At 56.1% G+C, this 26,451-nt stretch overlaps 2 protein-coding genes across 4 annotated transcripts; both read right to left on the bottom strand.

Annotated features, from left to right (window-relative positions):
- Positions 1–250: 250 nt before the first annotated feature.
- Positions 251–15,002, bottom strand: TGM1 (transglutaminase 1). Of its 2 annotated transcripts, XM_036354547.1 has the most exons (15): positions 14,849–15,002; positions 13,135–13,443; positions 12,797–12,985; positions 11,624–11,872; positions 11,126–11,244; positions 10,887–10,994; positions 10,284–10,458; positions 9,726–9,864; positions 8,570–8,673; positions 6,594–6,682; positions 5,970–6,123; positions 5,578–5,862; positions 5,323–5,483; positions 4,849–4,985; positions 251–648 (listed from the first exon to the last, which is right to left on the bottom strand). In XM_036354547.1, the coding sequence occupies exons 2-15, from the start codon at positions 13,439–13,441 to the stop codon at positions 420–422; spliced, it is 2,445 nt and encodes an 814-aa protein (XP_036210440.1). In that variant the 5' UTR covers positions 13,442–13,443; positions 14,849–15,002; the 3' UTR covers positions 251–419. The 2 variants fall into 2 exon arrangements, with proteins under 2 accessions (XP_036210440.1, XP_036210448.1); XM_036354555.1 differs by lacking the exon at positions 14,849–15,002 and having other exon boundaries at positions 12,797–13,019; positions 13,135–13,300.
- Positions 15,003–17,440: 2,438 nt separating this feature from the next.
- RABGGTA (Rab geranylgeranyltransferase subunit alpha) lies at positions 17,441–23,233 on the bottom strand. 2 transcript variants are annotated; one of them, XM_036354569.1, is made up of 17 exons: positions 23,054–23,233; positions 22,687–22,749; positions 22,411–22,521; positions 21,903–22,027; positions 21,536–21,723; positions 21,092–21,295; positions 20,693–20,776; positions 20,521–20,603; positions 20,329–20,430; positions 20,120–20,234; positions 19,989–20,040; positions 19,732–19,820; positions 19,287–19,375; positions 19,076–19,192; positions 18,349–18,462; positions 18,048–18,135; positions 17,441–17,656 (listed from the first exon to the last, which is right to left on the bottom strand). In XM_036354569.1, exons 2-17 carry the CDS (start codon positions 22,687–22,689, stop codon positions 17,508–17,510), a joined length of 1,713 nt encoding a protein of 570 aa, XP_036210462.1. In that variant the 5' UTR covers positions 22,690–22,749; positions 23,054–23,233; the 3' UTR covers positions 17,441–17,507. The 2 variants fall into 2 exon arrangements, with proteins under 2 accessions (XP_036210462.1, XP_036210471.1); XM_036354578.1 differs by having other exon boundaries at positions 20,120–20,225; positions 23,054–23,230.
- Positions 23,234–26,451: the final 3,218 nt, after the last annotated feature.

The raw sequence follows: 26,451 nt of genomic DNA, 5'->3' as shown, positions 1-26,451 counted from the left end.
CCCTTCTCTCCCTAGGGGGTGCCGTGGAAGGGGCAGTCCCGGGCCTTCAGAAGGGCTTGGCCGTAGAAGCACCCTGGGGTGAGGGGAGATTGGTCAGATAGGCACTGGAGGCCCAATCTGAAGAGCTGCTGACCTGCCAGCCATGCTTCTCAGAGCCAGGGGCGCCAGAAATGCCGCGGGTGTCCCTGGGACAGACAGTAGGTTCACACTGCTTGGCCCAGCGTGGACGGACAGATGGACAGAACAGCACTTCATTAAAAAAAGGTTTATTAGTTTCTGTGCTGTCCAGTGCAAGTGGAGATAGGCTCCCTCCCCGGCCTCCCCGCCCGCGCCCCTGGGGAGCCGCTCTACAGCAGACCCCCGCCTTGAGGCAGTGTCCTTGTTCATCTGACTCCAGTCCCGTGGCTCCTGGCCCAGGGCTAAGCCCCGCCTCGAGAAGCCATAGGAATAGTTTCTCCTGAGCGACTGCTGCCTCCGGCATCTGAGAAGACACCCCGGCTGCCGGAGGCTGGGGCCACGTCCACCTGGATGACACCGTGCACCTGCGAGAGCTGTGGGCTGTCCAAGCTGGCGATGAGCTGGCGGGGCCCTGGTCGCACAGGCACGAACGTCTGGCGCAGCGTCACTGTCTCGTTGCCCCCAATGTCCCTGTGGGCAGAGACAGGGTCATGGGCCTGGGGTGACTCGGGGCGGAGTGGGGAGGAAGGACTGGCGGGGCAGCCAGGAAGGAAGGAGCAGAAGGTGGAGCCCTTCAGGCACAACAGGGATCCCCACACCCAGGACCAGGACAAAGCCTGAGTCCCAAGGCCACCTCCACACAGATCAGCAGTCACCCACACAGCTGCCTGAGTTAGAAATGTCCCAGTCATCCCGGCTCCTCCCTCCCCCTCCCACAGACACCTGGGCAAACTCTTGCACCACCTCCCCCTCATCTCCATTGCCAGCTGCTGCTAACCAGACCATCCCCGCCCCACATGGGGTTTCTGAGACCAAGGACACTTCAAATGGAGACTTTGGGGCTCAACGCAGTCTTGCCAAATACTTTCAGTTTTGCCAAGGAAGAAAGTGGAGGAAAATTAATTATCTTCTGCCACAATCATCTTTCCAAAGGAGCATTTTAATCCCCAAAACATTGGGAAAATGTTATCTCAGAAAAAAAGGGAAGTCTTTCCCAAGAACATACATGTTTGTGTGTATGTCTGTGCATCACACACACACACAACACACACACACACACACACACACACACACACACACACTACAGTGCTTTTATTTTCTCCCTTCTTAATGGATCTCTGAAAATCTATTCCCAGACCACACCTCTGAGAATCAGTTTCACCAGCCTTCTAACTGGCCTTCTTGCCTTTCATCTCATATTTCCATTCTATTCTCTGACCACTCGAACTTGAACTGAACCCTTCAAGGGCTTGGCTTCCTTGGTGCTTAAGGAATGAGACTGCAGCTCCCTAACCTGACACACAGGCTCACTGTGACTCAGCCTGCCGGCCTGCACGATCTCATCATCCCCCACCATTCCTCCTGCCCACCAGCCTCCATGGGCTCCTTCCCTGCCCTGAACCCACCTCCTCTTTTATGCTTTGCCCTGGCCGCCTGTGCAGGCTCACCCCACCTGCTCAGTGAGGGCTCCTTGAGAACCTCCTGCCCTCAGGAAAATGAACCTGGCCCTTCTTTGCAATCTGCATGTGTGCTTTATTTACTGACTGTGATTGTACTTATATCACACCTGCTCATGCCTGTTAGCATCTATCCTTTCCTGCCTCTGCCTCAATCCTTACCTGTGGCCCCCACTCAACTCACGTCTGCCATGGAGACCCTCCCTGGAGCCACACGGGTGCAGACACCCCAGTCCTCCAAGAGAATGAACCAATATCCGAACTTCAAGGATAAGCTCTCCTTGGGGCAAAACATTTAGCTTGAAGCCCGATTGCTTGCAAGAGGTGTCCCTGGGCCATTCTGTACTCCTTCTTGTACCACTGCCGGTTGTGTGGTTTAGGACATGTTACTGAACTTCTCTGATCCCCACTTTCTGGTCTACAGATTGAAGTGAATATAAAATAAGGGGTGGTAGCAGATGGTCTTGAAGATGCTTCCAAGCTCCATGCAGGAGGAGAGCAGGGGGAGGCAGGGAGATAAAGTCTAACTGTTACGTTACAGACCTAATTGCTAGACCTCCTATCATAGCAGGTAACTAGCAATTAAGTCTATAATTTAGTAGGTATGTTATACTCTGGCTGGTTACAAATTTGTGTTTTTAACTTGTGCCCACTTTTCCATCAATACAGAGGTAAAACTGTTTAGGCTCAGACCAGTCTTTAAGGTCTACTTGCCCTGCACTACAATCAACCTGTACTATTCCAGAACCTGGCCTTTATTTGTAACGTTATTTCCAAGAGAAATTGCTTTGCAGTTTCCAGCATGGATGTCAGGATTTCTCCCTGCCCTGGGCTCAGTGTCAGGTGAGCCCTTTGCCACACCCCTGCTTCGGAGTTTAAGCTCAGCGCATCAGCTGCTAACGCTGGAATGTGCCTGTAACAATGAGTGCAGGCACCGAAACCAACTCCCTTAGACATCCCGAGTTAGCACTGTCCTTCCATTATGCACGAGGTCAGCCATGGTGCCAGTGCTCGCAACACCTTTTAAAACTTCTCCTGGGCTTTTCTTCAGAGTCACTGAAAATCACACACATGCCACGAGACCCAGACGCCCGTGTCCCCGGCCCCCTTACAGCCAAGCTTCATTTCTGATTGAAAGGGCATTATTCCCCACCCTGTTTGCCCACCTGATTAACTCATCTTAGCTCTAGATGACTTCAGGCTGTTTCCCTAAAGTTAAATGCACCCCCAGGGAGACCGCCCTAGGAATATTCTGGAGACTAGGATTCAGGCTCCGGGGAAATTCCCGAGAAGGGTTTGAAAGAGACTTTCAGCCTGTCCTGGTGCCGGGCTGGTGGTGACAACAGCCATCTGGAGGAGTAAGTCCTGGAATGTTTATTAAATGGCTAGTCACCACTCTGGGTGGCACACCTTATGCTATAATGGGGCTCCATACCACAGTCTTTGATGTGCAAACGGGAACAAAGTAACACCCATCTTGGAATCCAATGTATCTGAACCAGCAGCTCAGGGACTTCCCCTCCGGTTCTCCATTGTCCTGGTGGCCCTGGCCTGGGCCAGCAGCAGCTGAGGAGCCACGGGCCGCCCAGGGAGGACCTGCCTTGAGAAACCACCTTCCAACCCTCTCATGGGGGGGAGGCTGGGACCTTTAATGGGAAGGGGGCCTTATACAAGCCCGCAGGGAAGAGATGGGGCAGGTCTCCGTGCTTAGCTCGGTGGCCCTCTCCTTCTTCCCAGGAGGAGGCAAGACTCAAAAGTCTGGCAGGGCTGCCGAGGGGCGTCCAGCTCTGGGACCTCTCAGAACAGGGGAATCTCCTTCCATCACTTGCAGGTGAGAGACGCCTGCAGGGAGGAGCTATCTGGGAGCCCCAGTTCCACTCTCTTAGCTGCCAGAGACTCTTGTGGGGAGATAAGGGGAAAGCGCTCCTTTGTGACATATGACATCATCCAGGGTTCGGGCTGGGGCAAAGATCATGTCTGTTAGCATCTATCCTTTCCAGCTTTGGCCTGTTGGCAAAGGTGGAGGCCACCACCACGCAGAGCCTGCTGTGACTGAGAGTGCGTGCGTGTATGCGTGCGTGCATGCGTGAGTGCGTGCGTGTGTGCGTGCGTGCGTGCGTGCGTGTGTGAGTGCATGTGTGCGTGCGTGCGTGTGTGTGTTGGGGGAGGGATGTTCCGCAGGGTGGGCAGGGACCCTCTGCTTCCCGCACCCAGCCCCTCACACAGGCCATCTCTCTCCCTCAGGCCCCCAGAACGCTGATCTGAAATGTCAGCCTCTGGCCTTCTCTGCTTTCCCTCTGTACTGTTCCTGGGGAGGGACAGGGCACTTGGGCGGGTCTGTGTCAGAGATGACAGCACAAGCCCAGGAACCTAAGCATGTGTGAGGCCCTCACACAGCCTCGCCTGGCTCAGGATCAGGTCCAGGAGGCTGGTAAGGGCCTGGGGTGCAGGGCCTTCGCCTCTGGAACTGCTGCTCAGCCCTCATGGCTCAAGCCAAGCAACAGGCTTAAGCGTGTTAACGCGACGTGCGCCACGCAGAAGGGCGTCTGGCCCTTACAAGCCATGGGGCCTTGTGAGACGTGGCCATTAGGGCCCCCATCTGTAAGGTGGGGGTGATAGTGGCAATAATCAAATGAGCACTAACTTTGCTCCAAGCACTATGCTAAAGGTGTTAGTGCAGCATCTCATTCAGTTCTCAGGATGACCCTCAGAACCAGGTACTATTGTTTTCCCCACATTACAGCTGAGAAAAATGAGGCTCAGAGGAGCAGTCACCCGCCCAAGGGCACATAGCCAGTGAGTGATGGAGGTGGGACTTGAACCTGCTCTGGGATCCCAAAGCTTTGCTTTTAATTATATGATGATCTCTAACGCACCTTAAAGGGTTTTTATGGTCTCCTAAATGAGAAAATATTCCTGAAAGTGCTGGTCAACTCCTGAGCGCTGGGCAATGTGAGTGGTGAGTTACTAATAATTTCTATGTGAGTTCTAGCTCCCAGTGAGACGGTGAGGCAGGGCGGGGACACAGCACAGCACTGCACACGCAGCAGGTCATCTTAGACCTGCTTGGACTGAACTGAGTCAGATGGTATTGCTGGCTGGCCCCAAGCTGCTTTCTCGGACCCTGACAGATGGTACCATCCTGACCATCCTGAGAGGAAGCAATGTGGGGCCCAGGCTGCCCAGGAGGCAGACAAGGTGGCATCAGACTCACCCAACGTTGAGGATCTTGGGTCTCTGTAACCCGGAGCCCTCGAGCCGGAAGACTACGTTGGTGAGGGTGATAGGCAGGGGGTTCTTGAAAACAATCTGTACTTCGCACTCCTGGCCAACCATAGCTGCTCCCAACAACTGAGAGAAAAAGAGACCCGTCCCCACATCAGAGACTCCGGTCAAGTACATGGGGTCCATACACCGCATCAGAGAGGGGTCCAAACCTTCTCGAGTCCCACACGTCTGCCCCCGAGAGGAGGCTCTGCATAAGCCGAGAAGCCACCACAGAATCGGGGAGATGCGATCTCACTTTACAGAGAAAACGGAGGTCTGAGAACCCAGAGCCAACCTCTGGTCTCTTCCTCCTAGAACTGCTCGTCAGGCCGTCATGTTCCTGACTTAGCACCCTGTCCCCTTCCGCTCTAGTTTCCCTCAGCCCCAGGCCACCCCTCATGCTCTAGCCAGCCGCCCTCACCGTGAGGGAGAGGTCCGGGGTGCGCAGACGGAAGGTGTGCTGCTTGGCCAGCACCTGCCCGCTCTCCTTGACGTGGCCTGAGACATTGAGCAGCATGGCCCCCTGGTCCACAAGGTGGGGCTTGTATTCCTGGTAGGCCACCGGCATGGTCACACGGTCCGCTGGGGAGAAGAGGCATGGTGTCACGGAGGCCTGCCTCCCCAGACACGGCCTCCCTGGCTATCTAGGGGGCAGGGCTGGGGAAGGAGCACTTACAGGCCCCTGGAGCCAGCACCACTTCCTTCTTGTTTTCCTTGAAGACGGACCCGGTGACACCGGTGTAGAAGGTGACCGAGAGGTAGAGGTGCAGCTTCACGGTGCGGCTGCTGCTGCTGCTGCGATTGGTCAGCACCACGCTGACCGCCAGATCCTGCCCCATCACTGCATCCTGGGCCTCCACCTGTATCGCCACGTCCTCAGCTGAGTCCCGGGTGGCGTACACATTGGGTTTGCTGCCATGGGCGGTTGCTGTCTCCACTGCCTTACGCTCTGCTTCTGAGCCTGGGGGTTGAGGGTCAAGGGTGAGGTTACGGCTCCTGTGAGGGTGGGTGAGTGCTCAGTGGGCACATGCGGCCTGGGCCTGCGCTGGCCGGGTTGGGGGATGGTACCTTCTGGGTGCTTATAAAGGTGGGTGACATCCTCCTGCATGTTGGAGCCAATGGCCTTTGTGACGATGAGTGTGCCAATGGCCTTCTCCTCCACGTACACAATCTTGAAGCTGCCATCGTCCTGTCGCTGCCAGTAAACCTTGTCACTGTTCACCTACGGGGAGAGGGCAGGGGGGTGTGAGCTGCAGTGAGCGAGCCACAGGGTCTGAGGTTGGACCTTCCCTGGATCCTCCAAGCAGCAGGGAGGGTTAGGTGTGAAGGCGGGGAGCTTCTTGGCAGAGCCAAACAGGGAGGCTTTCCAAGCTGAGCCAGACGAGGCCAGAGAGCAGGGAGGCTGGTCTGGGAGGCTCCTCGCAAAGCACTTGGGCATTAATAACAGTAATCCCTTACGCTCGTTTGCTGACTTTATGACTTGTAAAGCCGTTTCATACCCATTATTTCTTTTGATCCTGAATACAGGAAGCACGACAGCCATTATTATTCCCTTAGTGGAGGAAACGAAGACTCTTAGAATGACTTTCCCAAGGACACACAGCTGATCAGTCAGCGGTGAAGTCAGGAGCAGAGAACCCACGACTACGCCGGGCCTTGGCCTGCAGAAGGCATGTGGAGCACAACCCTCACCTCGGCGAAAATGAAGGGTGTGTCGTACTTCATGTAGACCAGGCCATTCTTGATGGACTGCAGGGAGCAAGGGCCACAGCAGAAGATGCCTAGGGGAGACAGGGCAGGATGGAGGTGAGAGGTGCAAGGATCCTGGGAGGGGCCCACCCACTCAGGCCTAGTGCCCACTGCCTTGGGGTCAGCTGCCAACCAGTCTACCCAAGGGAGGGCAAACAGAAGAGTGAAGTTCCATTTGGCCTCAGTCAGTGGGGGCAGGGGCGGGGCAGGACCAACCCTGGGGACAACCAAATCATTGACACACTCTTCTTCCATTGGCTGAAGTTGGCTGTTGGCTGTCTGTGATCCCCAGAGGTCAGAACCCTTTACATCAAGACAATTCCAGAGCCCACGGTAACTCTGCTTGCAGTCTGGGAGACCAATGACACCCCAGACACCATTCCAGAACAATCCCTCAGCTCTAAGCCCAATGTGCCCTCTCTGGGGGCGCAGGGGGGAGCTGGTGGGAAGTAGAGTCTGGCCTCATCATGCTCAGGAGGGTTTTTTAGAGGAGATGGGCTAACAGGGAAGATGCTTGACAGGAGAGGACACCATCCAACAGGAAAGACTCTTAGAAAATACCTAGCACTACAGTCTTCTTTTATAGCTGGGGAAACTGCGTCTCAGAAAAGCAAGGTAGATGCCAGGATCTCACAAGACAGCTGGATACAAGAGAATGGAAGGAGCTAATATTTACTATGGTCTGGGAATGTGGCTAGTCTCTCTAACATATGACTTCTCATTTGATCCTCCCAACCACCCTGTATGGAATATATTACCCTCATATTACAAACAAGAACACCAAAGCCCAAAGATGCAAGGGCCTTTCCCATGAGGACATATCTAAGAAGTAATCAAGCTGGAATCAAGCCCTGGTCTGACTGGCCCCAGGGCCTCTGCCTGCCGCCCTCCCCACCACTTTCCAGAGTGGGGCCAGAACTCAGGTCTCGCCGTGTCCTGGGCCAGGCGTTTCCAGCATCGCAGATGCCTCTGGGTTGCTGTTCACTCAGGGGACACTGTTCACAGAGATGATGGAGCGGGAGAGGTCTGTCCAGAGACCAGAGGAGAAACGTAGGCTAGGTGAGGGCTACCTGACCCAGCGTGAAGAAGGGGAGGCGGAAGGAAGGCAGCAGGGGGGCAGGCTGGCTGCCTGGGGCTGCAGTGTTAAGGTGAAAAGGGGCAGGTCCTGTCTGAGAACAAAGTATATGACAGGCCTAATTTTTGCAGTCTTTTTTTGACTTTTGAACCATTTGAGTATATTAACCATTATCCTATCTAATAAAGAGGGAATATGCTAATTGACCCTCAGGCTGTTGCAAAGATGGCAGCGCCCACAGCCAATAAGAAGGGAATATGCTAATTGACTGCCCGCCCTCAAAGATGGCAGCACCCACAGCCACAAGATGGTGGTGTCCAGTCCCCTCAGCCCTGCTGGGGCCGGCCCGGCCGCTCCGTGCGCCTGCCTCTGGAGACCCCCTGTCCCTCAGCCCCCCAGCCGCCCAGGGCCAGTCTGAGACACAGGCAAGCCTTGGATGGCGGCTGCCCAGCTGCCCAGGGCCGACCAAGACTCAGGTAACCAGGGCCGGCCAAGGCATGTGCTGCCGGCAGTAGCAGTAGCAGAGGTGTGATGGGGTGTCGCCTTCCCCTGATTGCTGGTTCGCCTCCTGCCCCTGAAGGCTTCTGGACTGTGAGAGGGGGCAGGCAGGGCTGAGGGACCCCCTCCAGTGCATGAATTTTCATGCGCCGGGTCAAGCATATAGTTATGCAGAAAGGTAAAAATAAACTAAAGGCCACATGGCTAATGAGTCTAAGAACCATGGGGTTAAAGGACCTGGCTCCAAGGCCCCGTCCAGCGCTGACCCTGGAGTTTGTTACCCAGGTTGGGGATGTGGGGACAAAGCCAAAGTGGGGTTCAGGAGCCAGGCAGGGCCCCGACTCACCACTGCTGGTCTCCTGGGGTGTGGCATCCACAACCTGCCAACCATCAAAGCCCGAGGGCAGATCCGGCCTCTTCATCCAGCAGTCATTCCACACGTGGAAGTTCCTGGGCAGACATGGAGGGAGCCTGGGTCTGAGCAGCCCGCCCGGCCACCCCGCACCCTCTCAGGGTCCAGGTCTCAGGTCACTGTTCTTTTTTTTTGTTCCTTTTTAATCCTCACCCGAGGATATGTTCTTATTGACTTTTAGAGAGAGGATAATTTTGAGAGAGAGAAAGAAACATCGATGGGCCATGGCCGGTTGGTTGGGCATTGTCCCATGCACCAAAAGGTTGCTGGTCAGGGCATATGCCCGGGTTGTGGGCTCGATCTCCAGCAGGGGGTATATAGGTGGCAGCACATCCACGTTTCTCTCTTACATCCATGTTTCTCTCTATACCTCTCCCTTCCTCTCTCTAAAACTTGATAAAAAAAATCTTTCAAAAAAGAAAGAAAGAAAGAGCCCTAGCTGGTTTGGCTCAGTGAATAGAGCAGGGGTCCTCAAACTACGGCCCGTGGGCCACATGCAAATACAAATATTGTATTTGTTCCCATTTTGTTTTTTTACTTCAAAATAAGATATGTGCAGTGTGCATAGGAATTTGTTCATAGTTTTTATTTAAACTATAGTCCGGCCCTCCAACGGTCTGAGGGACAGTGAACTGGCCCCCTGTTTAAAAAGTTGGAGGACCCCTGGAATAGAGTGTTAGTCTGTGGACTCAAGGGTCCCCAGTTAGATTCCTGTCAAGGGCACATGCCCTAGTTGTGGACTCGACCCCAGTAGGGGGTGTGCAGGAGGCAGCCAATCAATGATTCTCTCTCATCATTGATGTTTCTATCTCTCTCCCTCTCCCTTCCTCTCTGAAATCAATAAAAAACAAAACAAAACAAAAAAACATTGATGGGCTGTCCCTCCTATGTGCCCCGACTGGGGATTGAACCCAAAACCTAGGTAGGTGCCCTGTCCAGAAATTGAGCCCAAAGCTTTTTTGGGGTACGGGAGGACATTCCAACCGAGACACCTGGCCAGGGCTCGGCTCACTGTTCTTGGCAGGGGCGAGCAGTCCCCCAGCCCCAGCCCCAGCCCCAGCCCCAGCCCCAGCCCCAGCCCCAGCCTCACCAGACAGAATCGTGGTTCAGGTGCTCGAGCGGCTTCATGTTCTCATCGAAGTAGATGTCCATGGTGAGGGACGTGTCTGTGTCATGCGCTGAGTTGAAGTTGGTGACGGTACGAGTGGCCAGGCCCAAGCAGCGCAAAACTGCAGAGAAGCCAGGGTTGGGGGTTCAGGGCCCAGGGCCCAGGGCCCAGGGCCAGGGCAGGGGTGGGGGGCAGGGCAGGCATCAGGTGAGGAATAGCAGGGGGAGAAGGGCAATGGGGTTGCCAAGCTGGGTCAGCGGTCATTGGGGTGAGGAGGCCTTTGGGTCAGGGTGTGTTGGGGTTAGGGGAAGCCGGGCCACCTGACTGGCTTTGCCCCTGCCTGCCTCTTCTCCCTCCCCTCCCCTAGGCTTCTCTCCGGTTGTTAACATTAATTAATGATAATTAAGGCCAGCCTACCATCCACCCCCACCTGCCCCTACACTGTAGCCACAGCTGGGCCTGGCTCATGAAGGTGTAGCCCGGCTCCCCACCCTCCTCCTTGTCCGGCCCAGGCCCCTCCAGTGCTAGTCCCTCCACTACCTGAGGTGGTCACACCGGCAAAGACCCAGCACTGGCCGTAGGGGACAGAAGAGCCGGTGCGCAGGTAGCTGAGGAGGATCTCCACGCTGCCCACCCACGCTGACGGGTTGGTGCCTCGGGAGTAATCGCCAGACCAGTTCCCAATCAGGACCCCATTGTCATCTAAGGAGTTCACCTGTCCAGGACAGAATGGGATGGGAGGAGCTGGAGGAGAGGCTCAGGATCTGCCATGTGGTCATGGCCCAGCCCCTGGCACTACAAACACTCTCACCCCTAAATGCCTCAGGATCTAGCTGAGCCACGCCCACCCCTCCCAGCGTCATTCCCCCCCTCCCCCACCTCTGGTCTGACACAAGAATGTGAATCCTGGGTGTGCCAAGTATTGGGTTTGGCCCTACATTCCATAAGAGCTGGGACAGGAGCCAGGGAGGGTGGGGTGGGGGACAGGCAAAGGAGAGAAAAGGAGTGAGACCCCTTCCCGGATACCATTTGCAAGGGCAGGGCAGGGCTGGGGTCCTGGAGGAATCAGAAAGGCCCGAAGAGGGAGGCCAGAGAGGCAGGAGGCAGACACACAGTAGGGCTCAGAGCCATGAGGGTGCTCACCATGGCAGAGATGACCCGGGAGACACTGACTGGGTCCCCACGGCCTCCATATGGCATGCCCCGCCGGTCCAGGATGTACAGGCAGGCATCCAGCACCCCATGGTCAAACTGGAAGGAGGGAGGGCAGAGGTGACCGCAGCCCGAGGTGGCCACGCTGGACCCTAGGCCAGCCTCTCCTCTCCCACCCCTCCCCACCGGCCTCTGGCTGCCCGAGTGCACCTGGCCCTGGCCCGCTGTACCTGACCGTAGTTCCACGTCCGCTCGCCAATTTGTGCCTCAGTCCCGTAGTAAATCCTCCCAGACTCATTGAGCACGTACTCCTGCCGCCAGTCCTCACGGTCCACGTACACGATGTCCTCTGCATCCCCAAAACACACATGCCTGGTTCCCTCCAGCCCTCTCCCCGGCCCCCTGCCCCGGGCCAGCTCTGCAGGACTCAGGTCCATGGAGGAAGAACAGGGACCCCTCTAGCCTGAAAGCGCCCCTCCCAGGAAGGACGGAGGGAGCATGTCAGACATGGTGGGAGGAGGGTGGCTGTAACTGGGGCCCTTCACCAGGAGAAGCGAGGCTGTGTGACCTTGAGGTGGTCACCTGTCTACATAGGACCTAGAGCCCCTCACCTGGAAAAAGGGAGGCTGGCTTCTCCCAGGGCCAGGCCCCCAGCTGGGTCCTCGGAAAGGAAGCCCGACCTTCCTTCTCTCCTGTCTACCCCCTGCCCCTGACTCCGGCAGGCTCACCTGGGCACCAGGGGTTGAAGAGGATGTAGATCTCATTGTGGGGGTCGAAGGGCAACAGGAACTCTCCAGCCTCTGAATGTGTGCGGACTGTGAACTGAAACTTGCCGATGATGGCGTTGGGGGAGGTGTGGACCCGCAGGTTCAGATTCTGCCCACTGGACTTGGTCACCTGGGCCTTCCAGCCTCCACTGCCCCCCTTGCCCACCGGGATGATCACATGGGTGCCCTTGCCCACCTCGGGGTTGTTTCCTAGAATGGGGAAAGCAGCAATTAGCTGGTGAGGCCTCCCTGCAGTTGGGGGGACGAAGCCTTAGACTTCTCCCAGCCCCACCCAGGATGTGTATGAGCCAGTGAGTGTGCCCCTGAGTTGGGCCATCGCCTTACAGTCAGAACAGCTCTGTCCCCGCCCGATGCTTGTCCACATGCCAGGACAGAAACCCAGTCCAACGTCCCAAACCTGTTCCCCTGACACTGAAGGCAGAGGTGGGCAGGAGAGACCAGGCCACCGTCACCCTCTGCCTGCCTCCTGGCCCAGCTCCTGCCCTGCCGGGCCCAGATGCCTCCACCTCATGGGGAAGGGCAGTCCAGATCCTGAAGGCCAACCCTGCCTGCCCCCTGGGCTGCCCCTTCCAGAGCCCAGGGCATCCCTGGTGGAGGTGGTGGGTACTTGGAAAATTAGAGGCGGGGTGGGCAAGGCCGGGGCCTAATCAAAGGGTACGAGGAGTCACCCGCCCCCGGCAGCATGGTAATCACCAGCCTGCGCAGTCAACGGCCACCAAGCAACGCGGTGAGGGAGGCACCTGACCTGGGCCACGGAGACAGAGGAAACAGAGGGACGGAACTGGGCAGAGAGGGCAGAGCAGGATGGAGAGCAGAACCAGAAAGACACACAGGGCAGCAACACCCAAGCAAACATCCGAGGAGAAAGAGTATTGAGAAAGATGCCCCTGGAGGCTTGGAGGTGAGCTTAGGAAAATGGGAACACCAAGGCTCCCCTCAGACACACCCCCAGGGACACACACACTTGCACCCGCCGGATCCAGCAGAGGGTGAGGAGTGAGGTGAGGGAGGAGCCCGAAGATGCCCCTCTGACCCCAATACCAGGACTGGGAGGCCCTGCTCGCCAGCCCCGATGTCCGAGTTTCCACCCTTCCCACTGCTGGCCCCACTGACCGATGTGCAGCTCCAGGATGACACGATCGGAGGACTCGTAGGGCCGCGACAGGAAGAGCACCATGTGGAAAGGCTGCCCGCGGCGCAGGATCAGCTCATCATACTCGAACTCGTCCGTGTGGTGCTCTCGGCGGTTCTGGTCCGAGCGTGAACACATGAGATCCACACCCGTCACCACCAACATGCCCTCTGCAAAGTCACAGCTCCTGGTCAGCAAAGCGCCCTGGGGGAGCCCAGGCCCCCAGCATTAGCCTCCCAGGCTCTCCCAGATGCCAGGGGGAGCCCCAGTCCCCACTGAGGCCTGCGGCTCTCAGCTCAGGCGGACAGGCCAGCCTCACCTCGGATGGCACCATCTCCGGCCGCGTTCACACCGCTGCCCCGTGAGATAGGCCGGGAGCCAGGCCTTCGTCCCCCAGAGCTGGACCCTCCACCCCTGGAGCCAGAGTCTCTGTGGGGCCCAGTCCCCCAGTCATCGTCCGCCCCACTCCGGCAGGAGCAGCAGCTGCAGCATCGAGCCCAGAAGGAACGGCTTCCTCTGCGGGACCGTCTGTCCGGCTCCGGCTCCGGCTCCGGGGAGGGTGTGGTGGGGGGCTGCCAGGGGCTCACGCCCCAGCGGCCCACATCGGAACGAGGACCGTCCGTCATGTCTGCGTGGAAGAGGCAGGGAGGCTCGGGTCAGTCACCTCTCAGGTTTCCTTTCCCCAGGACACCCGGCCAGCCCAGCCAGAAACCCGCCGTGCAGAGGGCTGCTTTGATGCCAGCCAGTGACAAAGATGGGCTTATTTTTGATCCAGAGATTCCCCCAGACCCAACCAGAGGCCCTCCCTGAAGGCCCCGCTCAGGCTTTACCTCGGAAACCTCCGCCCTGAAGGGGGGAGGCGCCCCCCTCCCCAGACACCCAGCAAACCAGATGCCCAGCAGAGAGACCTGCTCAGACCATCCTCAAGACCCAGCAGGCCACACACACCCCCCTCCCGTCCTGCTCCCTCCAGACTCCACTCCTCAGTCTAGAGTAGACCAGCGATGGCGAACCTATGACACGCTTGTCAGAGGTGACATGTGAACTCATTGTTTTGGTTGATTTTTCTTTGTTAAATGGCATTTAAATATATAAAATAAATATCAAAAATATAAATCTTTGTTTTACTATGGTTGCAAATATGAAAAAATGTCTATATGTGACACGGCACCAGAGTTAAGTTAGGGTTTTTCAAAATGCTGACACGCCAAGCTCAGAAGGTTCGCCATCACTGGTCTAGATAGAGGTCCGTGGACCAGCTGACCACATTAGGAGTCCTCCCTCCCTCCCTCCTTCCCTCCCTCCCTCCCTCCTTCCCTCCCTTCCAAATATATTTTTATTGATTTCAGAGAGGAAGGAAGAGGGAGATAGAAACATCAGCTGCCTCCTGCACGCTTCCCCACCAGGGACCAAAACCACAACCGGGCATGTGCCCTGGACTGGAATCAAACCGGGGACTCTTCAGTCCACAGGCTGCGCTCTACCCATTGAGCCAAACTGGCTAAGGCTCTTTCCTTTCCCTCCCTCCCTCCCTTCCTTCCTTCTCACTAGAGGATACTAGTATCCTTCCATTACTTTTCAGAGAGAGAGAGAGAGAGAGAGAGAGAGAGAGAGAGAGGAAAGAAGAGAGAGAGACGGAGATGAATTAGTTGCCTCCCACCCGCGCCCGAGCCGAGAATCAAACCCACAACCTTTCTCTCTACTGGGTGATGCCCCAACCAACCCAGCCACCCCGCCAGCGAGGACCCATTTCCTAGCAGAGATTCCCCACCCAACGCTTCTGGCAAAAGACAAGCGGGCGGGGAGTGAGGCTTGGGGTCCCCGGCATTCCCCACGTCGGTCAACCCGGCGCGGGCACCCGGAGCGGCGGCTCGTGGCGCTGGAGCCCGCGCTCTCCCGCACATCGGAGCAGCGTGGCTGCGCCCGCAGGCTGGGGCTGGCCCGCACCCCCTCCGCGGGGGTCGCATCGGGACGCGCGCGGCCCCCAGACGGCGTGGTGGGGCGCAGCATCCCAGAGCCCGTCGGGGCCTCACCTGGAGGCGGTGCTGGCGAGGGCAGCGCGGAGCGGCGGAGTGGCGCGGCCCGGGAGGAACAGGTCCGGACTGATGGGGCAGGACAGACGCGCCGGACGCCGCCGCACGAGTGGAAGGTGTGGGGCGGGCGGGCGAGTGGTTTATGTGGGGGGAGGGCGGGGCCGGCTGCTAATAAGGGGAAGCTTGATTGCTCCATCGAGGCCCAGCCCCTCCGGAGGTAGGGGTGAGAAGTAAAGCCCCGTCAAAACCTCGTTGGGGAAACGGGGTGGTGCAGGCTAAGGGTGAGGCCAGGGAGGGCTGGGGTCGGGGTCTGTCAGGGCTGAAGCTGGGGGAAAGTGGAAGGCTTTGGGGGGACCCTCACTCCAGGCTGACTCCTGCCAGACTGCGAGCTTAAGGAGCCCCTCCGAGGGCAATGGGGCGGAACCCTTTCACCCACACCCCTGTCCAGCTGACCCCCTGTTGTCCAGCTCAGGCTGCCTGCCGGTGGTCTCATAGCCCCTATGAAACTGGCCTGGTCCTGGTATGCATCCTGCCCAGGGAGGTCCCTGAATCCCAAGGTGACATCAGCAACCGGGCCCTCAGACTGGCTCCACCAGCCAATCCATGACCTGCAGGCTCCACCAGATCCTCTGACCCCCGCCCTCTTCCTCCACGGCCCCTGGCATGAGTGGGCAGCTACCAGCTTCCTGTGTCTCTCTCCAAGTTTGGGATTGGAGGGTGGTCAGAGTAGTTTTCTCCCCTCGGCCTGGGGGTTTGGGGGAAGCGGAGACCTAACTCTGAGGTTTGGGTGAGAACTGAGGCCCCCTCCCCAGGTGGCAGAATACCTCCCTCTCTCACTGAGAGGAGTGTCTGGTCAGCTGGAGTCCTGGGTTCTCCAACCCTGAATTCTTCCTGGGAATCCTGACCAACCAGCTCTAGGAACCTGCCCTGTGTCCATCCCAACTCCACCCTGGCACAGGGGAGACACCCAGTAGAGGCGGCCAGATGTCTTCAGGGAGGCTTTCTTGGAGGTTCTGCAGGTTGGGCCCCTTTCTTGGGGCCTCTTCCCTCCATCCCACCCGTGTCCCAGCTCTGCCCACCGGCCACTGAACAGAAGACAGTGAAAACAGGGTTGGCAAGAAGACACAAGGAAGTCAATCGAGGAGAGACTGAGTTTGATGATGCATCAGGCAGGGAGGTGCCTCAGGGAGTGGGGACAGAGGCAGGGAGCTCTCCACACTGGAGCTGACCTTATTCAATCCACCTTCAAGCCCCAGCCCTGCAGGGAGTCTGCCCCACCTCCAACACTTTCAGACAAACCACCAGGGGAATCAAAATCCCAGGCAGATGTGAGGCAGGTCAGCCAAAGGACTTTGTCCAGGGGCTATTTGTTCATCACTACAGGTAAGGAAAGGGGCAGGACCCTGAGGGCCGGATGTGAGCAAATGTGGGCCCAGACAAATTTCCAGGGAATCAGGAAATTGTCTTGTCACACTCTCTCCCTCTTGTTTCAATCGATTTTTCTCTTTCCCCACCCAGCCAGGTTGACTCAGTGCCCTAACCCAAGCCACTCCTTTTCCTCCCTCCAGGAAGCTCAAGTGTCTCAGGGATTTCAGTCAGGACAAGGTGTGTGTGTGAGAGTGTAAATGCACAAAGGTACATGTGTGCATGGGCCTGTGTATTGGGGGTCACCATGGGAGCAGACACTGGGTTCAGTACCATATCCATATCCATACAGAAGCAAGAGTCTGGAATCCCAGAGCAAGGTGTACAGGCAGCTTTGGCTCTAGCACAGTGGTTCTCAACCTTCCTAATGCCGTGACCCTTTATTACAGTTCTTCATGTTGTGGTGACCTCCAACCATAAAATTATTTTCGTTGCTACTACATAACTGTAATTTTGCTACTGTTATGAATCGTAATGTAAATATCTGATATGCAGGATGTATTTAGGCGACCCCTGTGAAAGGGTTGTTCGACCCCCAAAGGGGTCGCGACCCACAGGTTGAGAATCGCTGCTCTAGCACTTGAGCTCAGCAATCGTGGGCACTTCGTAACAGCAGTTTCCTCGCCGGTCCAATGGGCCTAATCATCTCATTCTGAGAGCTTATGAAGATCAAATGGGATCAAGTATTTTCAGTGGCTCTTCAACCAAAGAATGGAGACGGATACTGTTGTTCTAAGAGGGTGGAGCAAAGCCGCTCTGACCCACTCCTCTGGGAAACAGCCTTCTCAGCTGTGGTGAATGAGAGCCAGAGCCCCTGGGCAGAGCGCACCTGGGAGGGGCAGGTCATGGAAGGGACTTTTATGAGTCCTTCCATTTGGAGACTTAGAGCTGGTTTGTAGCCTAACACCAATCAGAACCTGATCCTAAACCTGGTCCCAGACTGGAACCCAGACCCAGCTCCAGCCCCAACCAGAATGTAAATTCAAATCCAGACCTCACCCTGATTTTGCCTAAACACGGAGACTCTGATTCTCCATGACAGGAAATAGCAGGACCGAGCATAAAATAAACAGGGTGAGTCAACACACCCTAACTCTCTCCCTTTCTTTTCCAGAAAGGTGGCAGTAATGGTGGTGGCCGCGGTGGCAGCAGCAGCAGCTCAGCAGCCTGAGACGCCTCTCCATTCTTTATTCAGTCCTAATAAGGTAGAGGATGAGGACGGGGGCAGGGTCTCTTAGGTGAGGATGCTGCTGACGGAAGGTAGCAGCTCGGCCAGGTGCTCCAAGGTGCCCACTGTTTGGCACAGTGGGTTGCCCTGCAGGTTGAGGAGCACCAGCTTGGGGCAGGAGGCAACAGGCTGAAGTGCTGCAGGCTGCTGGAGACCTTGGGCAGGAGAGTCAAGGAAAGGTTGGCAGGTTCCCCCAGATCTGGTCTGCTCCTCTGTACCCATCACTGTTTTCCCTCAGAGCGGGGACTGCTGCCTGCCATCCTGGTTGGTGGGCATCTCAGACACTTCCCTGGAGGGAGCAAGGCTCTGGGCGGGGACTGCAAACACCTGCCCACAGGGACCAGGCAAGAAGCACAGAGGAGGGCTGGGTGTGGCAGTAGAAGGAATGGTGGAGACTGTGGCCAAGGAGAAGGCTAGCCCTGGCTAGCGGCACCCATGTCTCAGCAGTGAACCAAGACTGCCGAGTGAAAGTGCAGTGAGGATAAAAAAATGCTTTGTTAAAAATCATACTATAAATAAATAAATGGCACCTAGAAGGAAGGATACGGTTGTTGCACAGTAAGAGCTCCTGCAGCCGGGGCAGGTTAGTGACACCGTCCAGGGACTCTATGGCATTATCGCTGGCTTGCAGCACCTGAGGAGCAGGGAGGGTAGGGAAGACAAGGCAGGCAGGCAGGCAGCTATCAGCCTGAGACTGATACAAGCAACTGGGGAGCCCGGGGTGAACAGCTCACAGTGCATGGAAGAGCTCCTAGGGTCAGGCTGGGTGACAGAAGGGGGAAGGCAGGGGTCATCTGCAGGGGCTGGGAGGACTGGGCAGTCTTTGTAGGGCGAGTGAATGCTTTACCTCAAGACAACGCAGGGCAGCCAGGGCAGGGGGCAAGGCTCGGAGACGATTGTGCGACAGGTCAAGATGAGTGATCAATAGCAGCTGTTCCAGATGGCAGAGCACCGTCAGGTCCTGAGGAGATGGAATGATATCCCCAATGGGGAGGGGCCTCAGCCATCATTTATGAGGTACTTGCCCTCTGTGCCCCACACAGGCCCTGAGGAGAGGATGGGGCAGGTGGGAAGCTTACCTTACAACCCACCACAGTACATGCTACAAGTCAAGGATGTGGGACAGATGTGAGTGCTGTGGGCGACGTGGCCAGTGGAGTGAATATTCGGGGCAGGTACAGGGGACAGAGGAGGGCGCTGGGGGAGACACAGACACTGGCAGGAGTGGGCCTGGCGAGTCCGGGGCGGGGTGGGGAGGTGGGTTTGGTGGGAGCAGAGGTGGACTGCAGTGACGGGATAAAACTGATGTGTTGGGAAGATTGGTTGGGAAGGACTTCAAATGGAGGAAAGCCAGTCTGGACCGTTAGTTAGGAATCTCTGGGAACTGTTCAGGCTTTAGGTGCTGGCCTGTTCCAATGAGCAGAGAAAGAAATGTCCAGAAAGGCATCTGAGCCTGAAGGCCGGACAGACAGGGCCTCAGCGGAAGCCCCGGAGTGAATGGAAAAGCTGGCGAGGCCATGGGAAGGGTGGGCCAGGGGATGAGGGCCCAGAGCAGGCACACGCACAGTCCATACCTTGTGGCTCAGGTGCAGCACGCGCACCTCTGCATACTCCATCTTGAGCACGCTGTTCTCCAGCAAGAACTTGCTGCGCAGGTCGTCCAGGTATGCTGCCCGCATTGGGTCCACAGCCTGGCGGAGACGGGGCCGGCAAGGCATTTGTGTCAGCTGCCTCCCTCCTGCCCATGGGGCCTCCCCCGTGTCTGTTCCCGCAGGCCCGGCTTGCCTTGAGGGTCTGGAAGTACTGCAGTGTCTCCTTCTCATACAGGAGGGGGTCCAGCGCCCGCATCAGCAGGATGATGGTGAGCAGGCACCCTGAGGAGAGGGTGGGAAGAGGAGCATGTCTCCTGGACCTGCCTTTGCTCCCATACTATTTTTTTAAAAATACATTTTATTGATTTTTTACCGAGAGGAAGGGAGAGGGATAGAGAGTTAGAAACATCGATCAGCTGCCTCCTGCACACTCCCCAATGGGGATGTGCCCGCAATCAAGGTACATGCCCTTGACTGGAATCGAACCTGGGACCCTTCAGTCTGCAGGCTCTATCCACTGAGCCAAACCGGTCAGGGCTGCTCCCAAACTACTGAGACCCTCCCTGCTCCCTGTCCCCCCAAGAGACACAGAAAGGGGCTCCCTGAGAGGAGCAGGATCTCAGGAAACAGGGCCTCACATTTATTCTCGGGCTCCAGCTCCTGTAGCTCCTTACAGGATTTAAGCTCAGACTGTAGCACCGTGGACTTCTCTATCGACAGCTCACACCTGACGGTGGGCAGGGGTGGAGGTGGGGAAGGGATGATGGCCATAGCACTGGGGTCTGGGCCATCCCCCTCTCCAGGCTGAGACCATCTGCCCGAGAGCACCCTGCCTCCCATCCCAGTTGCCTGATGCCCAGAGCCCTTTCTTGTAGGCGTGCTTCCCTGTCATCACCTGAAGAGCTGCTCATCGGTGGCCGAGTCCCGGCACCAGCCCTCATGGTGGCCTGAAAGAAACAGTAGGTGGTAGGAGGGGAACACCCATGAGAGGAAGAGGGGGCAGGGGGCTGCTGCAGGTTGCGTCACCTTTTAAGAGCACACACTCCTTCTGGACATCGCCTGCTGTCCAAATGACACGAAATGTATGTTGGGGCAACTGGTCGTTGAGGGAGGCAGCGGGCAGGTCACAGAGCTGGGAGCACTGGGTCAAGGAAACCCCCAGCCGTACCACTTTTCTGACTGTCCCACCCCAGCCCTGCCTCAGCCCCCACTATGCCCCATCAATCCTGGGATACCCAGACAGGGCTGGGCCGGTTCCTGCCATCTGGAGTCCTCCACTCCACAGCCAGGGGTGATTCATCAACTAAGAGCAGCAAGGTCTCCATCCCAGAGTCCACCTGGTACAGGGGACAAGGAGAGACCCTGTCAGCCCAACAGCACGAAGCTCACAATCCACAATGTTCTCTGGCAAAAGCTGTAGGACTCACCAAGAGGGGCCGGGAGAAGGAGACCGTCAGGCAGGCCTCATCCCGGCTCACGTGCAGGCAGCGCAGAGCATCCTGGGGGTCAGCTGGGGTGGAGAGATAGCTTCGGGTCTCCTGTAATCCTCTTCCATTCCTTCTAAGCCCTAAACACCCAGCCTCCTCCCCCACCGCTCACCTCGTCCCAGGAGCCAGCGGTGATAGAACCAGGCGCTCTGATCATTGGGGTCGGTGAAGAAGGCGTTCTGCACCAGCTCCAGCTCTGCAGAAGCCAAGGAGGCACAGGGCTGTGGTTAGGAGCCTGGTGGGATCCTGGCTGTCCCAGCATCCCACCCTCTCCTTGGAGTACCCCCAGTCCTCAGTTGCACTAGATGCTGGCTTTGTACAGCGGCTGTACACATCAGGTTTATTTTCCCCACTGGACACTCAAGCTCCCTGCTGTCGGGGGCTGAATGTTACGCACCCCCAGAGCCAGGCACGAAGCAGGTGCTCAACAAGCCGAAGCGCAGGCTCAGGAACAGGACTAGGCTGGAAGGGCAGCGCTGCAGTTCCTCCCCAGCACCCTGACCCTGCTTACCTTTGAGCAACACATCCTCAGGGAGGCGCCCCTGTGGTCCAGAGTCTGGCTGGGGATGAAGCTGGGGCAAGAGGCAGGAGCGGTAATGCCAGGAAGAGTAGTTGGAGAAGTTTCGAACAATGAGGCTGTCAGTGAAGGCAAGCTCCTCTGCAGGGGGCACAGCTGCCTGTGCAGCCACAAAACGCCGGTAGTCCCAGCAATGAACTGGGGGGAGGGGTTACAGCACAGCTCAGAAACAGGGCAAGAGGAGCTCCCTGGCTCGTACCTCTGAAGTTCCCAAGAAAGACCTCTATGCATCCCATGCTGTTTGGCTCCATCATTCCTTTGCCATCAGCTTAGTGGGCCCATCCTGGTCATCCCTCCCCACTCTGGGCCTTACTGTGGCCCCAGTACCAGGATGTGGGGCAGGTGAGGGCTGTGGGGACAGAATCTGCAGGCACGTACAGTTCCGTTCATCAACCTCGAGGAAGCGGGCACACAACTCCAGCTCCCGCGCCCAGTTGGGCTCTGGCAGGCGGCTCAGCAGCCAGCAGCGATGGTGCCAGGTACCATAGGACTTGGGGTTCACCCTCAGGCAGCTCTCCAGGAAGCCCAGTTCTGCCTTCACCAGAGCGGCCAACTCCTCAGGGGACCTGCGCCCAGAGAGGAATAGGGATCAGGGCCCTCCAACACCCAACTTCAGCTCACCCCTGACTTTCTGCACCCATCCTCCACAGCCCTCTGGTTATGCCACTCCTACTCTACCGCTGGGCCCAGGCAGGGCAGGGGTAGGGCTAGTGTCATCTTCCCGGGGCCCTGAACCCCTACACACTTCTGAGCCTCCAGCCGCTGGAACACCTCGCGTCGACAGTTCCAGAGGGTAGCGAAGTCAGGGTTGGCTCCCAGAATCTGGCTTGTCAGTTCCAGCACTGACTCATCCAGCTCGCCAGCCTGGCGCTGAGAAGATAGGTAGCAGGGTCAGAGATGGTATCATTCACCCACCACAGGGCTAAGTAACATAAACAGAACTACATTCCATAAATCCCATGCCATACAACAGGTAGTATGTAAAGCACTCCATGGGTTTACATGTATTCTCATTTAATTTCCACAAAAGCCTTATTGCAATTATTAGGCTTATCACAATCATGTGCCCCATTTTACAGATGAGCAAACCTGAGGCCCAAAGAGATTGGGTAATTTGCCCAAGGTCACACAGTATTAAGTGACAAAGCCCAGATATAGGTCCAGACAGTCTGATTCTGAGGCCCAGCTCTTGGCCTCTGATCTATATACTAGGAGTGGCCACGTGGAGAGAGGGCTACTTCTGCGGGCCCCACCTTCTGGAAGACGGTCTGGGTGGCCGACCGGTAGAGCTTCAGCTTCTGTTCCCGCTCTAGCCTTTTGGCCTCGGCCTGCTCTTCTGAAGTCTTCACCTTCAGGCGCCCGTGCTACAGGGATGGGCGGGTTGGAAGGGAGCAGGCTGGCTTGCAGGAGCAGAGCCACCGAAAACCCACTGCAAAGCCCCAGGTTGACACAGGGAAATGGAGAGGCAAGGCCACTAGGGGCAAAGGCATGGGCGTGCTGAGGTGAGCAGCTGGGCTCAGGGTTCTCACCATGGTGTCGGCTCAGGGGCTCAGGGTTCAAGACCAGAGGGGTCCAGTGGCCGCCTGTGAAACCTGGGGGAAGAAGTGTCAATCATGGGAGCCCCGCCCCCGGTTGTCTCCCGGAAGCCGCACGCGGGCCTGGGCAGAGACCCCCCGGGGTGTAAAGTAAGGGGTTCCGGACTGCCATTGCACGTCCAGGAGGAGTTGCCCACCGGACTGGGACTTGCACCGGTGCGGCCCTGCCTACAGCCCTACCCCCCGGGGCTAGATCCGAGCCCAGGCATGGAGGCGATCGGAACCACTCCGCGCCGGGAGGCTCTGCCGCCCGCCCTCCCCACAGCTCCCAGGCGCTCCCGCCCCCCGCGGGCGGACCCACCTGCGCCGGGAGGCCGCTTGGGGGACTTGGAGCAGCGGCACCCGCCACCGAGCCCGGACGCTGGCTAGAGCGGCGCCCCGCCCCGGCTCCCCGAGGCGCAGCGCCCTCTGCAGGCCCGCTGAGGCCCGAGCTGAGTAGGTGGGCTCAGAAGGCGCGTGCGCGGGGTCCCACACCGCCAAGTCTTAGCCCTCCGGTGAGTACGAGTGCGCATGCGCGGCTGTCGCCTGCGCATGAGAGCAGCGGGCTCTGTGGTTCGTGTCAGCTACGCCAACAGCAATTCAGTCGAAGAGGTTTCTCTCCAGCAGAGAAACATGCCCACACCTCCTAGTTGCCAGGTCTAGTGGATGGAGTTTCCTGTCCTTATCTTCCATGACCTCTGCAGCATTTGACGCTACTGACTTCCTTCGACTTGACACTCTCTCCTGGTTTCTCCTCCAGCACCTTTGCCCCTCCCTTCTCCCCTAAAAGTTGTCGATCTTCAGGCCCTTTCCTCACCCCCTTTTCACTTTACATACTGTTACCAGGAGAACGTTCACAAATCAAGCCTTCACTGCTAGGAGTTGGAGCTCCCCAGAGCTCTGTCCTGGGCCCACCAGGTCTTCTGACCCCACTTTTCCTGGGTGACTTCACCCACACGCATGGCTTCAATTGCTACCCGTAAGCTGATGTTATTCCAACTTATATCTCCAACCCAGATGTCTTGCAAGCTTAACAGATTCAAAAGCCTACTAGATATTACATGGGTGTCCCAGAGACACCTCGAACCCCAAATGTCAAAAGGTATCATTGCCTCTCCTCCATCCAGGCTGAATTTTGGCTTTTATGTTTCCCTATTATACTGTGAATGGTACTATTCCCTCCACCACTTTTCCTTAATACAGTATCTCTTAAATACCATCTCTATTCCCACTGCACTAAGAATTTAAGCTCATTTCTTCCCTGGATTGTTGAATGTCTTTTCAATGTTCCCCCATCTCCACCTTGTCCCCTCTATGATCAGTTCATCCTCTGTGTTGCTGGATCAGTCCTTCTAAAATGCAGATTTGATCATGTCACATTTCTGCCTAAAAGACTTCCATGTCTCCTGACAAATTTTCAGGACAGACTTTGGATCTCTCAGGGTAGGACAATAGGCCTTTTGGCACTTGGGCCCTGTCCCTCTGGCCTCATGTCCTACCTGTCCCTGTTAAAAAAGTCTTCATCACAGCCGAATGCACTACTTGCAGTTTCCCAAACATATTAACCTATTCCCTCTTCTTGACCCTCCTTCCTTTCCTAGGTAACTCCTGTTCATCTTATAGATTCATCTCAAATGTCACCCCTAGGAAGTTCTCCAAAATACCCCAGCCTGATTTAGAAGACCTTCGTATGTGTTGTTAAAGATAGTGCTTATAGCCTGGCTGGTATGACTCAGTTGTTGAGTGTTGACCCATGAATCAGGAAGTCACCGTTCAATTCCCGCTCAGGTCACATGCCCAGGTTGTGGGCTTGATCCTCTGTAGGGGGCATGTAGGAGGCAGCCAATCGATGTTTCTCTCTCATCGATGTTTCTATCTCTATCCCTCTTCCTTCCTCTCTCTCTCAAATCAATAGAAACATTTTTTTTTTTTAAAAAGATAGTTCTTATATGCCCTGGGCCTACTTGGTTTGTACACCAGCCTTTCCTATCAGATTCAGAGTTCCTGGAGGACAGGAGCAATATGTTTGGTCTTGACTCTTCGATACCTAGCCCTAGTTCTTAGGAGTTATTGGATACTTATTTGAAAGAATGAACAAAACACCACAGAGGGTGAGGGCTGGCTTGGCTGGGCCTAATAGTGAGTACTGTTGGCATTTAGGGATGGAATTTGTGTGGCCTGGACCAGTTCAGGAAGGTTTCCTGGTCGAGCCTTCATGGGGTTCAAGGTGACAATGTGTATGTGTGTGTGATGTATTTTTGAGAAGTGTATGTCCATGTGACATATACATGTTTATAAATCACATTTGGGTAAGAAAGTATGGCTTTAAATTCTTTATATTTCTTCCACGCCATTTTTAAAAACAAGATATTTTTTATTGATTTCAGAGAGGAAGAGGGAGAGAGAGAGAGAAACATCAGTGATGAGAGAGAATCATTGATCGGCTGCCTCCTGCACGCCCCTTATTGGCATGTGCCCCTGACCTGAATCGAACCTGGGACCCTTCAGTCCACAGGCTGAAGCTCTATCCACTGAGCCAAACCAGGTAGGGCTTCCACACATTTAATAATACCTACCTGCTAGGGTTGGAGTGAAGAGGAAATAAAATAATGTATGTAAAGTGCTTAGAACAGTGCCTACACTGAGTGAGGGCTCAGTAAATAGTAATAGTCGTAATTTTCCAATTTTTGTGACAAATATGCAAGGAAACTGAGACTCAGAAAGATTAAGTAACTTGCTAAAGGTCACCAACATAGTGGCCAATTGGGACCTATGTCTGGTCTGGTCCAGCCCTCCCATATCACCAACAGCCTTTTTTGGTCACCACCTGCTTTTGCTTCCTGCTCAATACACATGTGTGCAACCAGCTACCCGGGAAGACAGGTGCCAACAGGTGCAGATAGGCCAGGTATGGTCTTACATCATAGTCACGAAGAGAAGCGGAAAGGGGTGGGTGAAGGCTGAAACAGGCATGATATATTTTTTAGTAATCAGCAATCTTAAAACTGGGAAAGTTGAGTCAACCAGGCTTAAGGAAGGAAGTGAGTGTTATGAACAAATCTGCTTCTGAGAAGGTAGGTCCTGTTTTTGGAAAGAGGGCAGGAAAGGCATTTCAGGCATGTACTATGACAGGAAGGTGGGGAAGAGAAACCAAACAAACTTAGCTGGCTGGCAGACGGAAGGTGAGCCAAGTACCTTTAAGAACAGTGGAAGCAATGACAAGCCTCTTGCTTAAAGGCAAGATGAGCTGTCAGGAGTTATATTTAGCCTCCTGTGTAGGATAAGTGGGAAGCATGCAGGTGTCTCAGAGCTATGATCTCAATGATGTTTGAGGAAGGAATTTTACTGCCTTCTATGTAGAGAAAGGAATGAGTAATAAGTGAGTTTCGACGGAGCCCCAGACCTCTTATTAACGTACTCACTACATATGTGGAGTAGGTATTGTTATCCATATATCACAGGAGGAAACAACACATACAGTGGGTTCACAGAGGTTACGTTGCTTGCCCAAGGTCACACAGCTGGGAGGAAACACAACCAGAATTCAACCAAAGCCTGGGTCCCCGCCCACTGCATAGGTGGGAGCAGCCATTGCCAGAGGCTCAAACTTGAACTTCTTATGGCCTGGAATCACCTCCTGCCCTACCAATCCTTTCTCTACTCCTACTCCCCAACACACACACACACACACACACACACACGCGCGCGTGCGTGCATTTA

The sequence above is a fragment of the Myotis myotis genome, unplaced genomic scaffold (assembly GCF_014108235.1).
Source record: "Myotis myotis isolate mMyoMyo1 unplaced genomic scaffold, mMyoMyo1.p scaffold_m19_p_1, whole genome shotgun sequence".
In the NCBI taxonomy this organism is placed as follows: domain Eukaryota; kingdom Metazoa; phylum Chordata; class Mammalia; order Chiroptera; family Vespertilionidae; genus Myotis; species Myotis myotis.
Note: the sequence above shows the minus strand (reverse complement) of the source record. Positions and strands in the feature narration are given on the sequence as shown.